This window comes from Heloderma suspectum, chromosome 1, assembly GCF_057233095.1.
Source record: "Heloderma suspectum isolate Gila_16-S chromosome 1, 16-S_ref, whole genome shotgun sequence".
In the NCBI taxonomy this organism is placed as follows: domain Eukaryota; kingdom Metazoa; phylum Chordata; class Lepidosauria; order Squamata; family Helodermatidae; genus Heloderma; species Heloderma suspectum.
The window spans coordinates 347,779,979-347,802,584 of record NC_139458.1 but is presented as its reverse complement, the minus strand read 5'-3'; the positions used below and the strand labels follow the sequence as shown (position 1 = coordinate 347,802,584).

Below are 22,606 nucleotides of genomic sequence, written 5' to 3'. Positions count from 1 at the left end.
CTTCTTGGCCTTCAGAAACTCTTGGGTAGCTTTTGCTGTATGTTTTGGGTCATTATCCATCTGCAAGATGAAGCGGCGTGCTATCAGTTTGGCAGCATTCGGCTGAATCTGAGCAGAAAGTATAGCCCTATACACTTCAGAATTCATCCTGCTGCTTTTCTCAGCAGTTAGGTCATCAATAAACACCAGTGACCTGGTTCCATGGGCAGCCATACATGCCCATGCCATAACACTGCCTCCACCATGTTTAACAGATGATGTGGTATGCTTTGGATCATGAGCTGTTCCTTTCCTTCTCCATACTTTTCTCTTCCCATCATTCTGGTACAGGTTAATCTTGGTTTCATCAGTTCAAAGAATCTTATTCCAGAACTGGGCAGGCTTTTTTAGGTGTTTGCTGGCAAAGGCTAATCTGGCCTGTCTGTTCTTGAGCGTTACCAGTGGTTTGCACCTTGTTGTGAAGCCTCTGTATTTACATTCATATAGCCGTCTCTTGACTGTAGATGTTGACAATGACATGCCTACCTCCTCAAGAGCGTTCTTGACCTGGCTAGATGTTGTAAAAGGGTTCCTCTTCACCATGAGCAGAATTCTGTGGTCATCCACTTTAGTTGTCTTCCGTGGTCTTCCAGGTCTTTTGCTGTTGCTGAGCTTGCCATTTAATTCCTTCTTTTTCAGGATGTTCCAAACTGTTGTGTTGGCCACTCCCAATGTTTTTGCTATCTCTCTGATGGGTTTATTTTGTTTCCTCAGCCTAATGATGGTCTCCTTCACTCACATGGACACCTCTTTGGACCTCATGTTGGGGGTTCCAGTGAACAGCTACCAAATGCAAATGTAACACTGAGAACCACCTCCAGGCCTTTTATCTGCTTGATTGGTCAGGGGGTACCCAGGAAACAGGCCACACCTGGCCATGCAGCTGCTTGTCAGCCATTCGTTCCATTACTTATGAGCCCCCAATGATGGGGGGGGGGTGTATGCCACTGGCTGTCCTTCCTGAATGGTTAGTGCCTCACTTTTGTCAAACCCTTTGAATTACAGCTGAAAGTCCTGACTCCGCTCCCATCTGGGTGTGTTTCCTTTCAACTTCAGTGTGTTGGTGTACAGAGGCCAACTGACAAAACAGTTATCCTTGTTCCAATATTTCTGGCCCTGACTGTATGTGCCAATCAAGTTGCTCACTACTGATTTAGACAGAAGCAATTTCAGAGTATGTACATGAATGAGAAGTTGAAGCTGTCTGCCAACAATTTTAAGAAAGAAGATCATAATACATAGAAACACAGGAACTTCGATTAGATAAGGACAACCTGTGCCACACCACATAACAGTAAATCTGCTCTTTCAGTTCTATCTATTATTGCACTTCTGTCCCATTGAGGATTACAGTAATGTATTTAAGAGAGCTATCCTATGACCCGTAAACAGTGCCTTTTGGCAGGGAGGCAATAGGATTTTTCAGATTACTGGATCTGAAGTCAGAGACAGTGCACTCACCTTGGACCCAGAGTCTGAGCTCCCTCCACCCCATTGTAGCCGGCATGGAGAAAACCGCACCGGTGGCCTCTCCAAGGTTGCAAAAGCGACCTTGGAGAAGAGAGAAAGGGAGCTGTTCTGTGGGTGGGGAGGCGACTGGGGAGGCCAGCTTATGAAGAATCCTCTGGCTTCCCCAGCCTCCTTCGTTGCTGCTCCGCAGAGCCCAGCTAGACGAATGAAAAAGCCCTTCTATCAAAAATGCAGAGCAGGAGGACCACTGAGGTGAATATTACCTCCGCACTCCTCCCACTCTGCATAGGATGTCTATCAGTCTCCGAGTTTGGAGGCTGACAAGCATCCCGATAGGATTGCGCTCTAAATCTCTCAAAATCATTTTCCATATATTCCTCATGTACACACATGCACTTTGGCTTCAGTGAGATAAAGTAGAACAGTAACAATTATATGTCAGGGGTTTTTTGTCAGCCAGAGGAACTTGGTGGGAGAGAAGACAGAAGAACAAATCAGTCTGCCCACTCATCAAAAGCCCTCAAGTCAAGGACTAAGTTTCAATAATGACAGGATTCTGTTCTCTGTTGTTTGTTTCTTTTTATCATTCATTTTAACCTGTATGATTAGCCCATTTTTAAAAACTTTCCAGTTGATATTTATTTTGCTAACCAATCTTTTTTCATTAAATCACAGTTAGAAGTAGCCTCATCAGGCAAAACAGACTTCAAGCAAAAAGTAACTTCCAAAAAAATGATTACAAATACAGTAATTATCTGCTGAAGTCAGTGATTAGAACTGCACAGTGAGCTGTTTCACACATAATGCTAATCCACAGTTTAGCAGTAGGATGAGCCACAGGGTGCCTTGGGTTCTTGTGCTTTTCCCTTCCACTCTCCTCTTCTGGCATGGGCACGAGAAGACTGGAAGCTTCTGTTTTAGTTTAACCACAGCTTAATCTGTTGTCCAAATCCTAAACTGTAGTTAGCCTTAACTATGGTTAGCAGAAACAAAGCACCTTTGTAAACCATGGTTTGAATTTGGCTTGTTTCTGCCAACTGTAGTTCACCATAGTTTGTTGGGCTCAAATGACACAAGCTGCAGTTAATGAAAAACTGAGAAGGAGAGAGGACAGCACAAGCCCAAGGCTTACCCTTGTAACTCTAAACTATGGTTTGCCATTATGTCCAAACCAGCCCATTTTCTTTACTCTGGGGGAATAGCTGAAGATGCTCCAAGTGGCTCCAAGCTTTGTGGCACCACCGCTTTCTGCCTCATTTTCCTGTAGACAAGCACTAAAACATTTGTAAGATTTTTCAGACAGTAAGCGTGGAGCTCCCATGATGGAATTATTTACCACAAAAGATATTCATACACGCAGAAAACTAGCATGACAGCGGGAAGACAAGGGAAAAGCCCTTTCTCCACAACATCTTGTTTTCTATGTTCATGGCTTGGTTTGTTTGTTTTTTGTAAGAAGGATCTAAAGTAGTATAGCCCAGACACAGGTTTATTACCTCATCTGATGTTTGTGAGAATGTTGTGTACAGTTTTCAATCATTTCACACATTACAGAGAGGCAAATCCAGGTCATAACTGAAGTTACATTCAAGAGGAGATTCCTAGGGTATGTACCTGTATGATACACACTTTGAGGGGTGGGTTGGAGACATATGTAAAATTTTACACTGTTTAGGACTAAACACCTAAAAATGAAGTGTTTTAAGTGGCCTTATAGATTTGCTCACTCCTGTTGACTGTCTGGTTATCTCCTTGGGCTACAAGTCCCTACTCCAGACCAGACTGGCAATGCTACCTTCCTATGCCTTCTGGTGGGGAGGGGGAATCCGAACTCCTTGATGGCTTGAAACAGGCATAACTAGATTCAGGTGATGAACCAAGATGTTTATTAAAACCTATATTCTATAGTGGCACCCAAGATACACAAACCAAGGTGGGGGGTGGGGACAACCTAAGGGAAATTGGCCAGCTTTCAGTCTGATTTCTGGAAGCAAGTGAATTTTCATTATTCAGCATGGAATGAATAGTAAAGAGGTTGTACGTCTGAATATTAAATATCAACTCATATTACTGAAGGAAATTAAAGTGAAAGAGAACTAAGTTTTCCTCTGACTGGATTTTTCAGAAAATTTCCAAGAAGGTGGGAAAAAACAGTGCTTTAAGACTTTTGACATTCTTCTCTCCTCATACCTACCTCTTCTTCTATTTTTTAAACATTGTGAGGAGTTCTTAGATGGTAAAAATATAAAAGGAATGTATTAGAATGAGATTATAACTATTAAGACAGACATCAAAGTCTACAAAGCAATACAAATCTGAAAAACAATCATTCTTTGTTGGAGTATTTTCACAGATTGATAACAATACTGATAGCAGCAGCACAGGAACCAAAACAGATCAGTGATGTTATCAGATGACAATTACCTAAAGTTAATGGGTAACACTTCCTCAGATGTCTACAGAAATGTCAATACAGCACATTAATCGCTAGGTTCCCATTCTTCTCTGAAAGCTTGTGGGGGGAGGGGAATCTTGTGGGTTCACTATCAAGGCTCTGCTTATCTTTCAATATTTTTCAAGGTGAAAGAGATGCCACATCCTTATTTGTTGCAACATTCAAAGTAATGCTTAATATAATTCTAAAGCAAGCAGCCTTATTGGGGAAAAAGCTAGTCAATAGGTCAACATGTGGAGCTTTCCTATTTCAGTTAGTCATATAATATTAAAGTAACATTTAAAAAACCTGAAAGTTGATCTAAAACAAGGAAAAGTGACATACTTCAAGGAGCCTTATTTGTGGACATTACAGCATTCTTATGAGCAGGAGTAAGAACCAAAACATACATTACTTTAAATCTGTGTCTAGTAGCTATGTCTTTTTTCTGTGTGTTTTTTTCCTAGCATAGGCTCAGCAGCTCCAATGCAGATTGGGACCCTAGTTGGGGGAGGTTTTACGATCCAGACCAGGGCCCCTGTGCCTACTCTGGAGTGAAAATGAAAAAAAAGGCATAGCTGCTAGACACAGATTTAAAGTACTATCTGGTTTGGCCCTACAGGGCATGGGGGAGGAGTGTTATACCTGGAATTATACCTGAATTGCTGACATCTGGAGTAAAAAAAATCATCCTCTTCCTCATAACAAGTGCTCAGAGAGAATGGTTGCAGGCAACATCACCCACCCCATATCCACACCTTATGTGTGATAAAATGATACATATGACCAAGCTATCCTGTGAAAGCGCTCACCCTCAAAGTAATTTGCTCATCTGTATGGCTCAGAGAAAGCATGTGAGATGCGTCATTCCAGCTCCATATCCTGGCCCACCCAAATCACAGAGCAAATAAAAGAGATACTGTCAGAGCTAGATATTCATTGGCACATTTCATATAAAGTATCTACATCTCCTTGAAATAAAACAAAGCACATCCCATTCCTTAGTATTCAACTGCCAAAGTACCTCAATAATTATCAGTTACATGCTCTACAATCTGTTGGGGAGATGGATTTTGGCATGGTTGGTTTTTTTGCTTGTTTTTTGCATATTATATTTCTCCCTCAGTACTTCCTCTATATCCCCAATTGTGACAGCTGAAATGTGACAGAAGATGTAGTCATGAGGGCAGTATCTAAGAGGTAAATAGCACACAACCAGGATTACATGTTCCTCATAAGTAGCCCAAATTCTACCGTTTGCTTCTCTTATTTTCGCTGCCTCCAAAAATTAGAGGTCAATGCAACAAATTCCAGATCAACATGGAAAATGCAAATAGAGTTCAACACTTACATGTTTTGGCTATTTTACTATGTTGAATTTTCAAAATCCAGAGTTGAAGCATATGTTAAAAGGCTACTACTATGTAATATCAGCTGCTTTAATTGCTATTCAGGCTGCAATTTTATATCCGCTTATCTGGGAGTAAGCCTCTTTGAACTCAACAGGGCTTATTTCTGAGCAGGCATGTACAGGATTGTGCTGTTGCTACAATTTAGTTCTGGTGCCAAAACATATAAATACAAACCAAGTTACAACCTCATGTCTCTCCTTCCCTCTCTCCCTCTCCCCCCACCTACACCAGAAGATAGGAACTTAACATGTCCCTACTCAACCAAATATTGATTGAATCATCTCACTTGCTCCACACAGATGTTACAGATCTAGGTTTTCTAAGTAGTTCTATCCAGAGGAAAGGAGGAGGAATAGTATGTTCATAAGCCAAATAAACAAAAAAAGGGAGATATTATCTTTCCTACAATAGGTATTCTGAGAAAATGAAAGAACAAGATTTCTCAAGAAAAAAAACAATACCAACCTTCATTCCTGGATAAAGGTTCTTTACCCTCTGGTGTTTTATCTGGCATCTCAGCCAAGACCAGCTCAGTGAAACCTGAGGGATATAAAGAAAAGGAACTATTCTCATACCAAGACCAGTATATTTGAGCAGAAGAATACTTTTCTGTAAGTTCAGGATATAATTACAAACTATTTCACACATTCTTCATTTGCTAAAAACAAGAACTATGGCATTCACATTGTCAGCAAGAGAGCAACGCAGTTATCAAATTAATATATACGAGCACAAAGAATTGCAAACTCTGTAACAAGAGCATGTTGGATTCATTTGAGGTGTAACAACGCCATAGCATTTTACAGCAGCTTTCCTAAAGAAGTCTGACTAGCAACCCCTGAACCTTCCGTAGCCAATTGTTTTAATCAAAGGGAATCAAAACATTGCTAAGAAAGACCGAATCACTTCTTGGCAAACAAGTTTGATGGTCTCCAGTTCAAAACAAGCCTCAGTAAAGTCACTGGTGAAAAACAAAGCACTTAAACACTAAACAAAGTGATATCACTTTTTTAAAGGAATCTGATTATTTATATATGGAGAAAAGCATTAACAGTATTTTCCAGTACAACTTCCTGTCACTTGACAACTGTTCATTTATTAGCATATTGATCACCCTATTCCTCTGGTGCCTAGTTCTACTGAATTAAGTAGGACTTACACCTGAGTACGTTTGCACTGTATCATTCTTAGACTTCCAAGCAAATGCTAGATGAATAATTTCCCCTTCCCAGCCATTTTAGTATGTTGCACAAATTTAGGGACCTTTCTATCCATTCAGATGTGGATGTGTCTGGTGGTGAAAAGAAAATCCGATGCTGTAAAGAACAATATTGTTTAGGAACCTGGAATGTTAAGATCAATGAATCAGGGTAAGCTGGAGGTGGTCCAACATGAGATGGCAAGATTGAACATCGACATCTTGGGAATCAGTGAACTAAAATGGACAGGCATGGGCGAATTTAATTCAGGTGACCATCATATCTACTACTGTGGGCAAGAATCCCTTAGAAGAAATGGAGTAGCACTCACAGACAACAAAAGGGTGGGAAAAGCAGTACTGGGGTACAATCTTAAAAACGACAGAATGATCTCAGTACGAATCCAAGGCAAACCATTCAACATCACAGTACTTCAAGTCTATGCCCCACCACTGATGCCGAAGAAGCTGAGGTTGATCAGTTCTATGAAGACCTACAACACCTTCTAGAACTAACACCAAAAAAAGATGCCCTCTTCATCATAGGGGATTGGAATGCTGAAGTAGGAAGTCAATAAATCACTGGGATAACAGGAAAGCATGGCCTTGGTGTACAAAATGAAGCAGGACAAAGGCTAATCGAGTTTTGCCAAGAGAACACGCTGATCATAGCAAACACGCTTTTCCAACAGCACAAGAGGCAACTCTACACATGGACATCACCAGATGGTCAATATCGAAATCAGATTGATTATGTCCTTTGCAGCCAAAGATGGAGAAGCTCTATACAGTCAGTCAAAACAAGACCTGGAGCTCACTGTGGCTCAGATCATGAGCTGCTTCTTGCAAAACTTTGGCTTAAATTGAAGAATGTAGGGAAAACCACTAAACCATTCAGGTATGACCTAAATCATATCCCTGATGAATATACAGTGGAGGTGAGGAATAGATTTAAAGGATTAGACCTGATAGACAGAGTGCCTGAGGAACTATGGACGGACGTCCGTAACATTGTTCAGGAGGCAGCAACTCAATCCATCCCGAAGAAAAAGAAATGCAAGAAAGCCAAGTGGCTGTCTGATGAGGCTTTACAACTAGCTGAGGAAAGAAGGGAAGTGAAAAGCAAGGGAGAAAGGGGAAGATATATCCAACTAAATGCAGAGTTCCAGAGAATAGCAAGGAGAGACAAGAAGGCCTTCTTAAATGAACAATGCAAAGAAATCAAGGAAAACAATAGAATGGGAAAGACTACAGATCTCTTCAAGAAAATCGGAGATCTCAAGGGAACGTTTTGTGCAAAGATGGGCATGATAAAGGACAAAAAAGGCAGGGACCTAACTGAAGCAGATGAGATTAAGAAGAGGTGGCAAGAATACACAGAAGAACTATACAGGAAAGATCTGAATGTCCCTGATAGCCATGATAGTGCGGTCACTGAACTTGAGCCGGACATCCTCGAGAGTGAAGTCAAGTGGGCCTTAGGAAGCATTGCTAACAACAAAGCTAGTGGAGATGACAGTCTTCCAGCTGAGCTATTTAAAATCCTAAAAGATGATGCTGTTAAAGTGCTGCACTCTTATATATGCCAACAAATTTGGAACACTCAGCAGTGGCCACAAGACTGGAAAAGGTCAGTTTACATTCCAATTCCAAAGAAGGGCAACGCCAAAGAGTGTTCAAACTACCGCACAATTGTGCTCATTTCACATGCCAGCAAGGTGATGCTCAAAATCCTACAAGCTAGGCTTCAGCAGTATGTGAACCGAGAACTACCAGAAGTACAAGCTGGGTTTCGAAGAGGCAGAGGAACTAGAGATCAAGTCGCCAACATTAACTGGATCATGGAGAAAGCAAGAGAATTCCAGAAAAACGTCTATTTCTGCTTCATTGACTATGCTTTGATTGTGTGGATCACAACAAACTGTGGCAAATTCTTAAAGAGATGGGAGTACCAGACCACCTTACCTGTCTCCTGAGAAACCTGTACGAGGGTCAAGAAGCAACAGTAAGAACCAGCCATGGAACAACCGAGTGGTTCAAAATTGGGAAAGGAGTACGACAAGGCTGCATATTGTCGCCCTGCTTATTTAACGTATATGCAGAGTACATCATGCGAAACCCCTGGCTGGATGAATCACAGGTCGGAATTAAGATTGCCGGGAGAATTATCAACAACCTCAGATACGCAGACGATACCACCCTAATGGCAGAAAGCGAAGAGGATCTCAAGAGCCTCTTGTTGAGGGTGAAAGAGGAGAGTGCAAATGCTGGTTTGAAACTCAACATTAAAAAAACTCAGATCATGGCATCTGGCCCCATCACTTCCTGGCATATAGAAGGGGAAGAAATGGCAGCAGTGACAGATTTTATTTTTTTGGGCTCCAAGATCACCGCAGACGGTGACTGTAGCAATGAAATTAACAGACACTTGCTCCTTGGGAGGAAAGCTATGGCAAACCTAGACAGCATAGTAAGAAGCAGAGACATCACCTTGCCGACAAAGGTCCGTCTAATCAAAGCTATGGTATTCCCAGTAGTAATGTATGGCTGTGAGAGCTGGACTATAAGGAAGGCTGAGCGCCGAAGAATGGATGCTTTCGAACTGTGGTGCTGGAGAAGACTCTTACGAGTCCCCTGGACTGCAAGGAGGTCAAATGAGTTCATCCTAAAGGAAATCAACCCTGACTGCTCATTGGAAGGACAGATACTGAAGCTGAAGCTCAAATATTTTGGCCACCTAATGTGAAGAGAAAACTCTCTGGAAAAGACCCTGATGCTAGGAAAGACTGAAGGCAAAAGGAGAAGGGGATGGCTGAGGATGAGATGGCTAGATACCATCACTGATGTAATGAATATGGACTTGAGCACGCTCCGGGAGGGAGCGCAGGACAGGAAGGCCTGGCGTGCTATGGTCCATGGGGTCACGAAGAGTTGGACACGACTGAATGACTGAACAACAACTTAATTTAAAAATCTGAGAATCTATAACTATTATGCTGTAGTCTGTACAATAAAGTGCTGAAACATCTAAAATCTGCTCTTAACACTTTCTCCCAAAAATCTCTGCAGAGAAAACAGTTTTGTTGCTCCTGTTAGAAAGTACACATTATACAACCTTAAGTCAATGGTTATCACAGTGAATATGGCTATCTAAACTATCTACAGTTCACACTTCATTAGGGAATACTGCAAGTAAAACATGCAGAAATTCAGTATTAAAATTGCAACTTATCATCCAGGAGTAAGGATAGAGAAATAGCCTTTAAATTTGCAAAATAGATTCATAGAACCATTTATCATCATTCAGTGATTGAATATATGGGCCTAAACTAACAACTTGGCAAATGTACTTCTATCATTTAGTGCTCATGTAACTCATGTTGTCTGAAAATGTTTACTTATTTCATAAATAATAATTTAGTGAAGAATAGGAGTTATGTACACTTCATGAAGGGAATAATCTTAACGAAACAGAAAATTCTCCATTCAGAGTCATGGAGAAATGGAAGGAAGATTTGAGCTTTAGAGCTTTATCTCTGTGATCAGTACCAAGGTATAACTGGTGTCCTCAAGCAGACGACAGGATCTCAATCCAACCTAAGCAGATTAATAACTACAAAATACTTCTAATTGAAATGGATTGATACCTGCCCCATTAGCCAAACCACAGAGGAAGATTGAGTCTGCATACTTTCTTGGGAGCAATCCCCATCGAATACAGTGAGACTTACTTCCGAGTAGATATGCCTAGGATTGCACTGTAAGTGATCATTTTTGCACTGTTAGCTATATAGAAAGGGAAATGCTGAATGTGTACGGGTTTGTTTGTTTTTAAATTAAATGGTCTATAAAGAATCATGTAACCTTAGAACATCATCCTCACTCTTGCCAGCTTCCATAACTAATTTTAGAGAAATGTGAAAACAATGTCAAGTAGCAATTTGCTCACACTTCAATTAAACTTTGCTTAGCAACAGCACACTAGTTGGCATCGTATTCCCGAAGCACTCACAACACAACTAAAGACACTTATTTAAAACCTTGACATCTAGTATATTATCACAAGATTAATCTATCTATACTGTTTAGAATAAGCATATCACACTGTGAATACATTACACTGTGAATATATTAACCAGGATCTTTCCCGGATCTTAAAGAACTATAACCACTTTAAAGTATCATCCTTGGCTAGGAGTACTTTAAAAGTATCCTATTAATGTTATGCTATTATGCAAACCTAATTTAAGGGAATCAAATAAAAAATCAAAAGGTTGTATCCAATTGACAGTTAACATAATGAGGGGGCAATTCTCTGCTGCACCCTCCAATCTGCTCTGGTGGGTTGGGGGACCCTCCAGAGCAGATCTGAGGCACAGGAGGCTGCATGGGGGAGGAGAGGAGAAAGTCCCATTTTGCAAGCAAAGGTCTAATGCTGGATTTTGCCCAAAGGGCAAAATGTAGCTCAATGGTAGAGCACATGCTTTGCATGCAGAAGGTTCCAGGTTCAATCCCTGGCATCTCCAGGTAAGACTGGGAAAAACTCCCATAAGAAATCCTGGAAAGCTGCTGCCAGCCCGTGTTGACCAGGGCTGTTGAACCTCTTTCAGCGCAAGGGCCCAATTCTATTTCAGGGTGGGGCCAAAGGCAAAAGGCTTTGACAAGACTTAAATAAATACCTTTTGCTGACTCTGGTATACTGCTTTTAAGCTGTGTTGTTTTATTGTTGGAATTTTTTTTTGTTAAATTGCTTTTAGTTCAAAGTTGTTTTTAGTTATATGTCGTTTGTATATACTGTCCTTAATGCTTTTATGTAAATAGCTTTTAAACTCTGTATATTGTATTTTAATGTTTTAACTTTTGTAAACCACCCAGTCAGCTTCAGCTATTGGGTGGTATAGAAATGTAATAAATAAATACAAATACTGAGCTAGATAGACCAAAGGGAGCTTCCTATGTTGATCTGTCTGAGAATTTCTCACCTGAGAGATTTGCAACAGAAGTGTTTCATCGAGGGTGGATTTAACAAGTAGCCCGTTTACAATGACTGAACTAGACTATCTATTTCACAGAAATAAACAATGCAGCTGTCTAGCTGTCTACATTTGCTAGAGCGGCATATGATTAAATTATAGACAATCTTAACTGAATTCACTTAGTTAAGGAAAAAAGTATGGCTGATCATTATCAACATTATGAAGGCATACGCAGGGGAAATCGGGCAGAAAGGAACTAGTAAGGGCCATAATTAGCACATAATGGAGTGACATTTCCAGAAGACATTGGCATTTTATATTGGAAGTGCTTTGTAAAGTGGTTCATTATGTTCTCAACTTAAGTGGGATCTGCCCTGTCTAAAAATACATCTCAAATATCACTATACTTTTTCAAACACAACCACTGACTACAATGGCAATTGCGTCTAATACAGGATATACTGTTTCTGCTGTGCACTGGGAATGGAGAGTGAATGCACATACAGAAATTAAGCAACTACCTGAATCAAACCAAGGTTTATCATGTCACACATCCACATGTGCCACGTTCACTAATGAGTTGGTTACAAAGCCACAGGGCTTTGTCACTAGAGGGAGTCCTGATCACACACACCATAAGTGTGTATATATTCTGCTCTGTAATGGAAGGCACACAAAAAGGAATGAAAGGATGAGCAAGCTGCAAGAACTAAAAACTGCAAATATCTTCGACTGCTTCTACAGAGATTTCCAGTTCTAATCCACACCAAACATGAATATAATATATTATAAAGGTTGCAGAGTTAGGGCCAAACTAGCCATTAAAAGGCAGACAGGAGCAACAGTCGAACAACACTTTAAAAAAAAGCAGCTGTGGAAAGCTGCAAATTGTTATTGAAGGAGCACTTAATCCTTTCCCCTGTGGCTCATTTTCTGATAAAAATTACCATCCCCAAACTGCTTTCCTACACATAGGGGAAAAGATTTTCCAAATGGATAATGGGTGTAATAAATAAAATCTCTACTGACAACAAGCACATGAAATAATGATGTGGGCAGCACAGATGCATACGATTATTTGAATTACTTGGTAAGCAGTGATGTGGGGTGGAAACTTCCCAGTCCTTTAGTTTTCTGTGGAAAATTTTTCATTTCATACATTCATTAGTGACAATGAATGGATGCCAACTGCAAATACAATATTAGGCAAGCTTGGCAGCTTCAAAGTTATAACTAGTGTTTTTCAGGTGATTATGCCTAGTAAGAATATGATAAAATAAGTATACGTCATTAAAATACACAAATGTCTCAAAGTGAAATGGAACGAGTAAGTAGTGACAGCAAAACTGAAGGTGCCCCAACAACTGTAGAGGAAGTTAGTTGAGCTCTGTTGAAATAGATGAGTGGTTGTCAGCATATCATGCACTGATCTTTGGCTTGTTAAAATTAATTAGTGCAGCCTCCCCCAACCTGATGCCCCCCAAATGTCTTGGACTACAACCCCCAGCACCCACAGCCAGCCATGTTGACATGAGGATGCTGGGAGTTGCAGTCCAACATATCTGGAGGGCACTAGGTTGGGCAAAGCTGAATTAGCGTGTCACTAGTTTTCATTACCTTTGTTTTTTTCTTCCATTTAAACAATGTAAGGGAAGTACATGCTATTGCCTTTAATTTTTTAAAATATTCCAGTTAAAAAAAAATGACATTTATTTATTTCAATTATTTATTTTATTACTTAAATTTATGTAATGCTTTCCACAGAAGTATCAAAATAGTAAACATAAAATACAATGGCATCAAAACAACAATAAATATAACAATAAAACAACTCAATACAAAATTGATCAGCAGTAAGACCACACATTCTACTGTGTGCTACAAACCATAACTGGATCACACTGCAGGGAAAGCCTGCGTGAAGAGATGAGTTTTAAGAAGACATCTAAACGTCAGAACTATGGAGGCCTGTCTAATGTCAGCTGGTAAATGTCCCAGAGCATGGTTGCTGCAACACTAAATGCTCAAAAAGTTAAAGCGTGCTTTAATTTTTTCCCTCGAATACTTCAGGTCAAATATTTGTGGTGTGTTTGGGCAAGAAATTAACACAGAGTACTTTTTTAGCTTTGTTGTTTACTAAATGCAAGTAAAATAAACATGCTAAATTAGATCTTTCTCTAGTGATTTTCCAATGCAAACTGAAAATTTTCTGATGCAAATTATCCTATTCAAATTAACCTAATTTGCATCAGAAAAATGTCCAGTTCAACATTTCCCGGCAAACCCACATTACTGTTGGTGAGCCTTTTGCATACCAGTCACTTTTACATTTAAGGTCTCACATTAAAAACAACTTGCTGGAAGAGCTGTTTGCTCATTGAACAAACACTGAATCAAAATATAATGTGTAGGACCTGTAGCACACAAATGATCAAACCTAATAAAGAGTAATAACAAGGCCAAATTTTTAGAACTGTAAATCCGTAGTAGCAAGTAGAGAACAAGGAAATGGGTGAATGTTTGACTTGGCATGATTTATGGTTACGCATGAGCAAAAGTCTATTTACAACTTGCTAGCAGATCACTGTAACACTGAAATCTGGCTCTTTGCTGACTCACTCATTCTACCTAACAAACGAAGGTAATTGACACTTCTGTTACCCCAGTAAAGTCAATGTAAGAGTCTTTTAATATTCTTCCGGGACTAAATTAATGTGCAACAAATAATGCACACAGTGCAAACATCTTTATGTGGAACAATGCAGCAAGTTCCCTTTAGGTTTGCAAAACCTGCAACTGATAATCCAGGACCGTTTATGAAATGCATCATGGATGAAATGCATCATGGAGACTAACATCAAAGGATTTCCACCTGTCTCACCATACCATCTTGGAGTCTGATAAACCCTGCTGCCTGAAGATAAGTGCTGGAAGAGGTGCTTGGTAAAGAGGGACCAAGTAATGTCAAAACTTTTGAGTATATGTGGGGCTTGCAGAAGGACTGGCAATCTTTACCTCCCCAGCTGAGGGATGAGGCCTATGAAAGGAGATCGAGGTGGGAGCTGGGATGAAGCCTGCCATGAGTGGGAGGTGCAGCTACCAACAAGTATTTGTAGGCTAATTGTGAAGAAAACCATGTTGCCTTTGTGGAACGAAGATTTATTTATCCTTGCAGAAAGTGCTTTTTATATTTCTGTGTTACACTTTATTCTCTCTCCTGTTCAGTGCTAAACTGTTCGATTATGTTAGAATATTTTTACTCTTATATTTGATATTGTATGTATTTATCTCCCCAAGCTATAGTTATTTGTAATTTTTCCTACTCTATTTTTAATATTGCTGTTCCATTTACTACTGCTCATTTGTTATGAGCTACTTTGGACACAATTTTGTGGGAAAGCAGCATACAAATAATTAGATGATGATGATGATGATGATGATGATGTGGGGCAATGACCCGACAACAGGTTTCTTACAACTCGGCTTCTCAACTTTCTACTCATCCACTCAGATTATGGATCTGGATTGAAGAACAGAAACTGACAATAAAAATGAAATCACAATCTTAGACATGTTTACTCACGAGTCAGAAGCGACTCCCACTATTTTCAATGGGCTTACTCCCAGAATAGGGAGTATAGGATTTTATTTTTGTACTTATTTATTTCATGTATATCCTGCCTTTTCTCCTCTTGCATTGCTCTCCTCTTCTCCATTTTATCCTCACAACAACCCTGTAAGGTAGGATAGGCTGAGAGCCAGTGAGTGGCCCAAAATCACCCAGTGAGCTTCATGGCCAAGTGGGGACTAAAACCCAGATCTCCCAAGTCCCAGTCCAAGGCTCTAACCACTATACAAACTCAGGATTACAAGCTGAGTTAAGTAAATCAGAATGCTCTTGTGGGTAGAGACTAGCAACTTGATTCTAAGCTTATCTACAGTTCGTTCACCAAGTGCTATCAATTTCAACGCACTTCACTTCCAAATGTACTTTGAACCACATCTTTAGTCATGGGCCTGTGAATAAAAAGCGTAAGCACCATCTCGTCCACAGACCCTTTGTGTGATCACTTCCTCTCAGCTCCCATTTGCAAAATGGGGACAACAGCCACTTGCCTCCCAAAGCTGTTATAAGGTAAATTAAAAAATACTGTAAAATACTGTAAAATGTCATATAAATTATTTATGGTAGCCATTAAATGCCAACTACCAATTGCAAAACCAAGATGGAGACAAGTTTTCTTAAAAACAATCCTTGCTTCAAAATCCTGCAAAACCTGTTGTTTCTCGAGAGGCAACACCACAATGGGACAAAAGTAGCATGTACTTTACGCACTATGGGAAGCTAGACTGGACCTATAAAGCAGTTCCAACTGTTGAATATTGACAATATTATTAATATTGAAAGACATGGAGACATGTCAGTCTCCAACCTCATACATGTTTTGTTTTTTAGATGAATAAAGGAAAAGGCTCAGTGGTTCAGTCTAAGCTCACCACATATTCCAGCTCTGCCTCTGTCGGTTAAAAGGCATTTCAAGAAACAATGCCCTGAACTATTATTATGTACAGTATAATTGCACAGTTTTTTCCCCCCACTGATAAAATGAAACCACATCAGACAAGGCTCGACAGATAGACTTGTCACTGGTGTGCTTCCACATTATACAACGAACATAATGAATCATGCCTATTGGACATAAAGATTTCAAGGGAAAAAGATCAGCCAGATCGGGGTGATCTACAGCTACATGCTCAAAAAGTTTCTGCACACAGACTCATGAGCACCCTTACTGGCCTGCACATCTATGCTTCCAGGCTGGTTATGAGAATTGGCTCTATTAGTGCACATCCCTTCTTCAACCATTATGAAATGGAAAGAGTGGAAGGGAAATAGGATGTGTGCACCAAGCCCCACCCCCTCAACCCCCAACCTCCCTATGCTGAGGAGGAAGATCTGCTTTGAGGCTGTAACCACATTTGGCTGAATTTGACTGGGACAGGGAAGCCTGTGCCATCAACACCAGCACCTTGAATAGGGAATAGGCAGCCACAGCCAACATAGCTCCTACAGAAATTATGTCATATGGCTCCACCTAGGCAAACCAGCCAGAACAATAGCAGCTGCATTCTATAGTAATTAGAGTTTCCAAACTGTTTTCAAGGGCAGCCCCACATATAACACATTACTGTAATCCAACCTACAGGTTAGTAGTACATGGATCACCATCACCAGACTATCCCTATCCAGGAAAGCTGCAGCTGACAAGCCAGCTGAAGCTGGTAAAAGGTGCTCTGTGCCACTAAGGTCATGGATCTCAAGTGACAATGCTGGATCCAAGAGCACCCCCAAGCTGCACACCTACTCCTTCAGGGAGAGTGCAACCCGATCCAGAACAGGCTGTACAGCAACTTCCTGGACCTGGGAACCACTAACCCACAGTGCCTCCATCTTGTAAGGATTCAGCTTCAAATTTATTAGTCCTCATCCAGCCCATTATTAGAGCTGGATGTCATCAGCATACTGATAACACTTTATTCTAAATCCCCAGATGACCTCAGCCAGCAGTTTCATATAGATACTAAAAAGTATGTTGGATAACATGGAGCTCAACACCATGGAGTCCATCAACAATCTGCCAATGTTATTTTCTAAAACTGATCCTGCAGATATGAATGGAACCCACCATATCACTGTGGCCCCTAATAAGATTCAATGGTATCCAAAGCTGCTGAGAGATCAAGGAAAACCAGCAGCGTTGCACTCCTCATTTCTTACCTTGTAGCTCATTTACAGAGCTTCACTCACTCACCCTGAATTGCTCACATCTTCTCATCAAGAAGATGAGAACCATGCTGATAATTCCATTTATGAGGCAGACTTAGATTTCCCAAAGTAAGTGCACAAGCTCAGTTTTCCTAAAACAAAAGAAGCGGGAGGGGACGCCTGAAAGTTTCCAATAATAATGAAAATGGTTAGCCCAGCACAAACAGCAGGCTATTAGGAACTGCCAACCCTCCTAGGGGGATAAAAACAACAACATGCATTTTCATTTATATCCACATTAATTTATTTAAACATAAGCACATGTAAAATTGCTCACTAATGTACACTGTCTGGAAGCCACCAGGCCAAATTTTTGCTGAACCTGATGAGATTATTTTATGCCCAAGCAGGCCCCATTTTAAATGACCTATTTAGGACTGGGGTGGAGGGGGGCTGAAGGTTGTGAAAGAAACAGTAGGCCTAACATTGAGGTTGACCACATGTACGCCACAAGCCAAGTGTCAAAACACTACCCAAGCTGGCTTGAAATTGGCCATGTTTATACCTATTTATCAGTATTAAGTAAAACAGTCCCCATGCGAAGTTAGGAGAGGCAGCTTCACAACCAGACATTTTCAAGTACAGCCTTTGAAATGGGCAATTTTACCTTTATGTCTGCTTCAGAGGGTTGACACTGTCCACTATAAACACATGTTAGAGAATTCTTGGATATAAAATGAAAAAGCAATCTTCAAGTCTTTATGCTGAATTCTAAAGCACCACATGATAGAAAAGTCTGTAAAAACCCTTCCTCGTGACCAGGAAATGGTACATTTTACAGGATCTGTATTGGATTTACTCAGGGTTTTGTCAGCACATGAAACCCTGAGATCTTCTCAAGTGCTATCCAAATATGGAATTAACATTTTCTAGAAAGTTCTGTGAATGTGTTACTTCTATGTAAGCTTGACTGAACAGAGTAACGTATAGTGCAGCAATGGACAAATGTGAATACATAATGTAATGTAATGCAATACTGTATTAATCAACAATCCATGTACTCCTGCCAAGATACTTCAGGGTAGGTCCCTTTAAACTTGATGACTCATGTACACTATAGTGCAGTTAAAACTAGGTCATCAGCAAACAGCATAGTTTTGAGCCAAGGAGGATACAATTAAGAAAATACATATATAGCCAGAAATGTGGAATCATGTTATGTTGCCAGAAACACATGTAGGAAAAGCATCCATTCAGAAATAGTTCTGTCATAGATGAGTGAATAGCAAAAGATTACTACTGCTTAAGGGAGGAAAAAAGACAAGCATCTAATATACTTTAATAACTTTAACAATACAGATATGATGTAATTTTCCATTTTCTGATGCTCCATGCATACCACTATGATAATGATTTTAGAAAATGTTGTTTTCACTCATGCATAACTTTATGCCTTTACAAAAAGTAAAGAGTGTTCTTCTGTTTCTCTGCTGGACTTCAGCACAGCATTTGCTTCTAACCATACCAGCATGGCTCTGAAAGAACATAGTAGACTCTTGTAGACTCTAACCTACAGGGTTCAGTCTCCATAGCAATTGTGGTTTGCGGATGCTTTTCTGCTGAATCTGCAGCTTGCTAAGAGCCACACGGATGAACTATGATGTAGAATGTTGCCATTCAGCCAAAAGCTGTCATTTTCCAAAGCTTATCCTATGTAGAAGCCTCTAATCTACTAAGATGAAAACAAGCTCCACTTCCCAATCATGGTGAGCTAAAAAATGTGGATGCTTCCAATTCAAATCAATTAAATGCAACTACGACAATATTTCAGATTTTTATTTCTTAAAAAAACCAAAATGAGCCCTTAGCTTTTACTAGCTTTCAGTATAATTTTGTTCCATCTCATGAGCAGAAGTCTCAGAAATTTACATATTTAATAATATATCAAAATTTTGCTTGGGCATACAAGGCCCAAACACTTCAAGTAGATTTGGGGCCATATTTATATATAGGCACATACGTATGTGTGTGTGTTATATAGAATATATTATAATGTAATATATTTTTATCATTTTATTTAATGCATTTCTTAACCACCTTTCAAGACTTCAGTCTCTCCAAGACAACTTACAATATAAAATATACAACTCTATATCACTATAACAAGTTCTTAAAATCATAAATTAACTTTAAAACGAATTTAAAAATTAACCAGTAACAAACATGGAACCACCCATATATCCCTTGAAGTTCCATAGGGCAGAGGCCAGACACCACTGTGTTTAAATACATAGCCAACCCTGCCTTTAGAGTAACAGCCTTGAGAGAGATGGGAAAGAATACGCAAGTATATTTTTAATTAAAAATTAAATAATAGTAATACTACACACAGGTCAAAACCTCTATTTCTAGGTAATCCAAACTGTCAATAAAGACAGGTTGCTTACCTGTAACTGTAGTTCTTCGAGTGGGCTGCACATTCACACATATGGGCTCTGCTAGGGGTGTATGGATTACTTACCCCGTTCCGCTGGGGCCGTCCACTGGGGGCGGGTGATCCGTCCCTCCCCCCCGGAATCCTCCCCGGCCAGCTCCGCTCCGCAGGGAGCCCACAGAGCCGCCAGCCAGGGCCACCCGCAGCCGGACTGCCGTCCGCTGCTGGGCTGCGGCTGCCATTTGCATCCCTGTGGTAGCCGTGATAGGCTACGTATATATTTACGTAGCCTATCATGGCAAAAGCAGGAATGCAAATGGCAGCCACTACGCCATTTGCGTCCCTGCCTTTTGCTGTGATAGGCTATGTAAATATATACGTAGCCTATCACGGTTACTGCAGGGATGCAAATGGTGGCCGCTACGCCATTTGCGTCCCTGCGGTAGCCATGATAGGCTATGTATATATTTATGTAGCCTATCACGGCTAAAGTAGAATGGAAATGGTGGCCACAGACTGGGGCAGCCATTTGTGGGGCAGCGGATGGCCGACAAAGGTAGTCTCCGTCCCAGGGAGATTCCACGGGGGGGGGGATTGCTCCATTCCGCCACAGACTCCAGGGGGCCGGATTCTTTAGAATCCGGCCTCACTGGAGTCCATGGCGGAATTCTCTAACATCCCTAGGCTCTGCACCTGCATGGAACCCCATTTGGAAAACTTCTATAACTGAAGAGTTTTTGGTGGGAACTCTCCCACACAGCCCCAGTGCACATATCCCTAGTGCACATATCCCTAGTGCACATAGCCCACCTATTCCCTCAGTTCCTTGAGAACACCAATTGCAGACTCAGAACTGAGCAAAACCTCCATACTGACCCCGACTGGAGTCCGTGGCGGAATTCTCTAACATCCCTAGGCTCTGCACCTGCATGGAACCCCATTTGGAAAACTTCTATAACTGAAGAGTTTTTGGTGGGAACTCTCCCACACAGCCCCAGTGCACATATCCCTAGTGCACATAGCCCACCTATTCCCTCAGTTCCTTGAGAACACCAATTGCAGACTCAGAACTGAGCAAAACCTCCATACTGACCCCGACTGGAGTCCGTGGCGGAATTCTCTAACATCCCTAGGCTCTGCACCTGCATGGAACCCCATTTGGAAAACTTCTATAACTGAAGAGTTTTTGGTGGGAACTCTCCCACACAGCCCCAGTGCACATATCCCTAGTGCACATAGCCCACCTATTCCCTCAGTTCCTTGAGAACACCAATTGCAGACTCAGAACTGAGCAAAACCTCCATACTGACCCCGACACTGAAGTGGGGGCAGTGGGAGGGTTGTGTGAATGCACAGATGGCCACTCAAAGAACTACAGTTATAAGTAAGCAACTTGTGGTCTTTTCTTTTACTTCTCTTTTTGTGGTCTCTGTGCATCACACATATGGGTGAGTAGCAAGCTAACCTACCAGAGGTGGGTCAGTTTCCTACCATAACACCGCAGACTGAACAGCTCATCCGAAAGAACAGTCCACTCTGGCCCACACATCGAGCCTGTAATGGCTAATGAAAGGAGATGATATTGACCATGTAGCTGCTCTGCACAGTTTGGAAGGGAGACTCCTCTTTGAAGTGCCACTGACATTGCCACGGCACAAGTGGAATGCACAATTATTGAGTCCAAACATTTGAGAACAGCCAACTTGTAAGCTAGTTTTAGGGCATGGACCACCCAAAAGACAGTCTCTGCAATGACACCAGGTGTCCATGACACTTATCCCCATAGCAGATAAATAAGCGGGGAGGCTGCTGAAAAAACTCAGTCTTGATTTATAAAAAGCCAGTGCTCGCTGAACATCCAAGGCATGAAGGGAGGACTCAAGCAGTGTAGCATGTGAAGAAACATGATGTAAGGCTGGCATGCCTCCTTATTGCAATGGAAAGTCATATAAGGTGGGTCAACATGCAATGCGCACAATTCACTGGACATACAAGCTAAAGTAATGGCTACCAAGAAAGTCATCATCCAAGAGAGGAACCAGAGGTCCACCATCGCAAGCAGTTCAAGCAGTTTGGCAGTCAAAGTCTGCAGAACAATGAACAAACTGCAGCCCGACTGGTGGAGTGATGTTCCGTGTACCCAGGAGGAACTGCTTGACCATCACAGGCAAGAATACAGAAGGACTGTCCACTGCAAAATGAGAAGCTGACATTGGTGCCAGGTTTACTCACAGGGAGGCAAGTTTCAGGCCTTTGTCAAACAGAGATAGCAGAAACTATAGAACCTTTTGCTATAAGCACCAAACAGGGTCAAAGATGCTAATAGAGGCAAACGAAAAAATGCCCACTTACAGGCATAGGAGAGTCTCATGGTTAGTTTACAAGCTGCATCAATTACGCACTGTACCACTGGAGAGACATGACTGCGCTCCCTGGGTAGTAGATCCACCTTGTGGTTGTGCAAAGTATGCCAAGGTCCAGATGCCAAATCCTGCCTCAATCCAGAGTAAGAAGGCTTGGAATCAAAGGAAGTTGGATATATTTGTCCCAAGACAGGGGAAGAAGGGGGCGAACCAGGGTTGCTTCAGCCACCATGGCATTGCAAGTATGTACTTCATCCTGTCTGTCCCTATCTTTGCTAACACTTTCAAGATGAGCTGGAAAGGGGAGAAGAAGTAAAACAATGTCCCTGTCCACCGGAAGGTAAAAGCATCTTCAAGAGATCTCACATCCACTCCCATTCTGTTGCAAAAGTTTGAGCAAGCATTGTTTCTACCCAAGCAAAAAATCCACTTCTGTATTGTCCCAATGGTGAAATTGGTCTGCCAACACTCTCCTGTCCAACACCCACTTGAGGGATGGCAGGTAGGTATGAT

General features: G+C 41.1%; 1 protein-coding gene across 1 annotated transcript in view; it reads right to left on the bottom strand.

Annotated features, from left to right (window-relative positions):
• The window catches only part of PLEKHG1 (pleckstrin homology and RhoGEF domain containing G1), a 184,961-nt gene that overhangs the window by 118,864 nt on the left and 43,491 nt on the right, over window positions 1-22,606 (bottom strand). Inside the window, exon 2 of the mRNA XM_084827830.1 lies at window positions 5,821-5,895. Coding sequence (XP_084683956.1) covers window positions 5,821-5,869 — 49 coding nt within the window. The 5' untranslated portion in view covers window positions 5,870-5,895. The remainder of the gene's footprint in view (window positions 1-5,820; window positions 5,896-22,606) is intronic.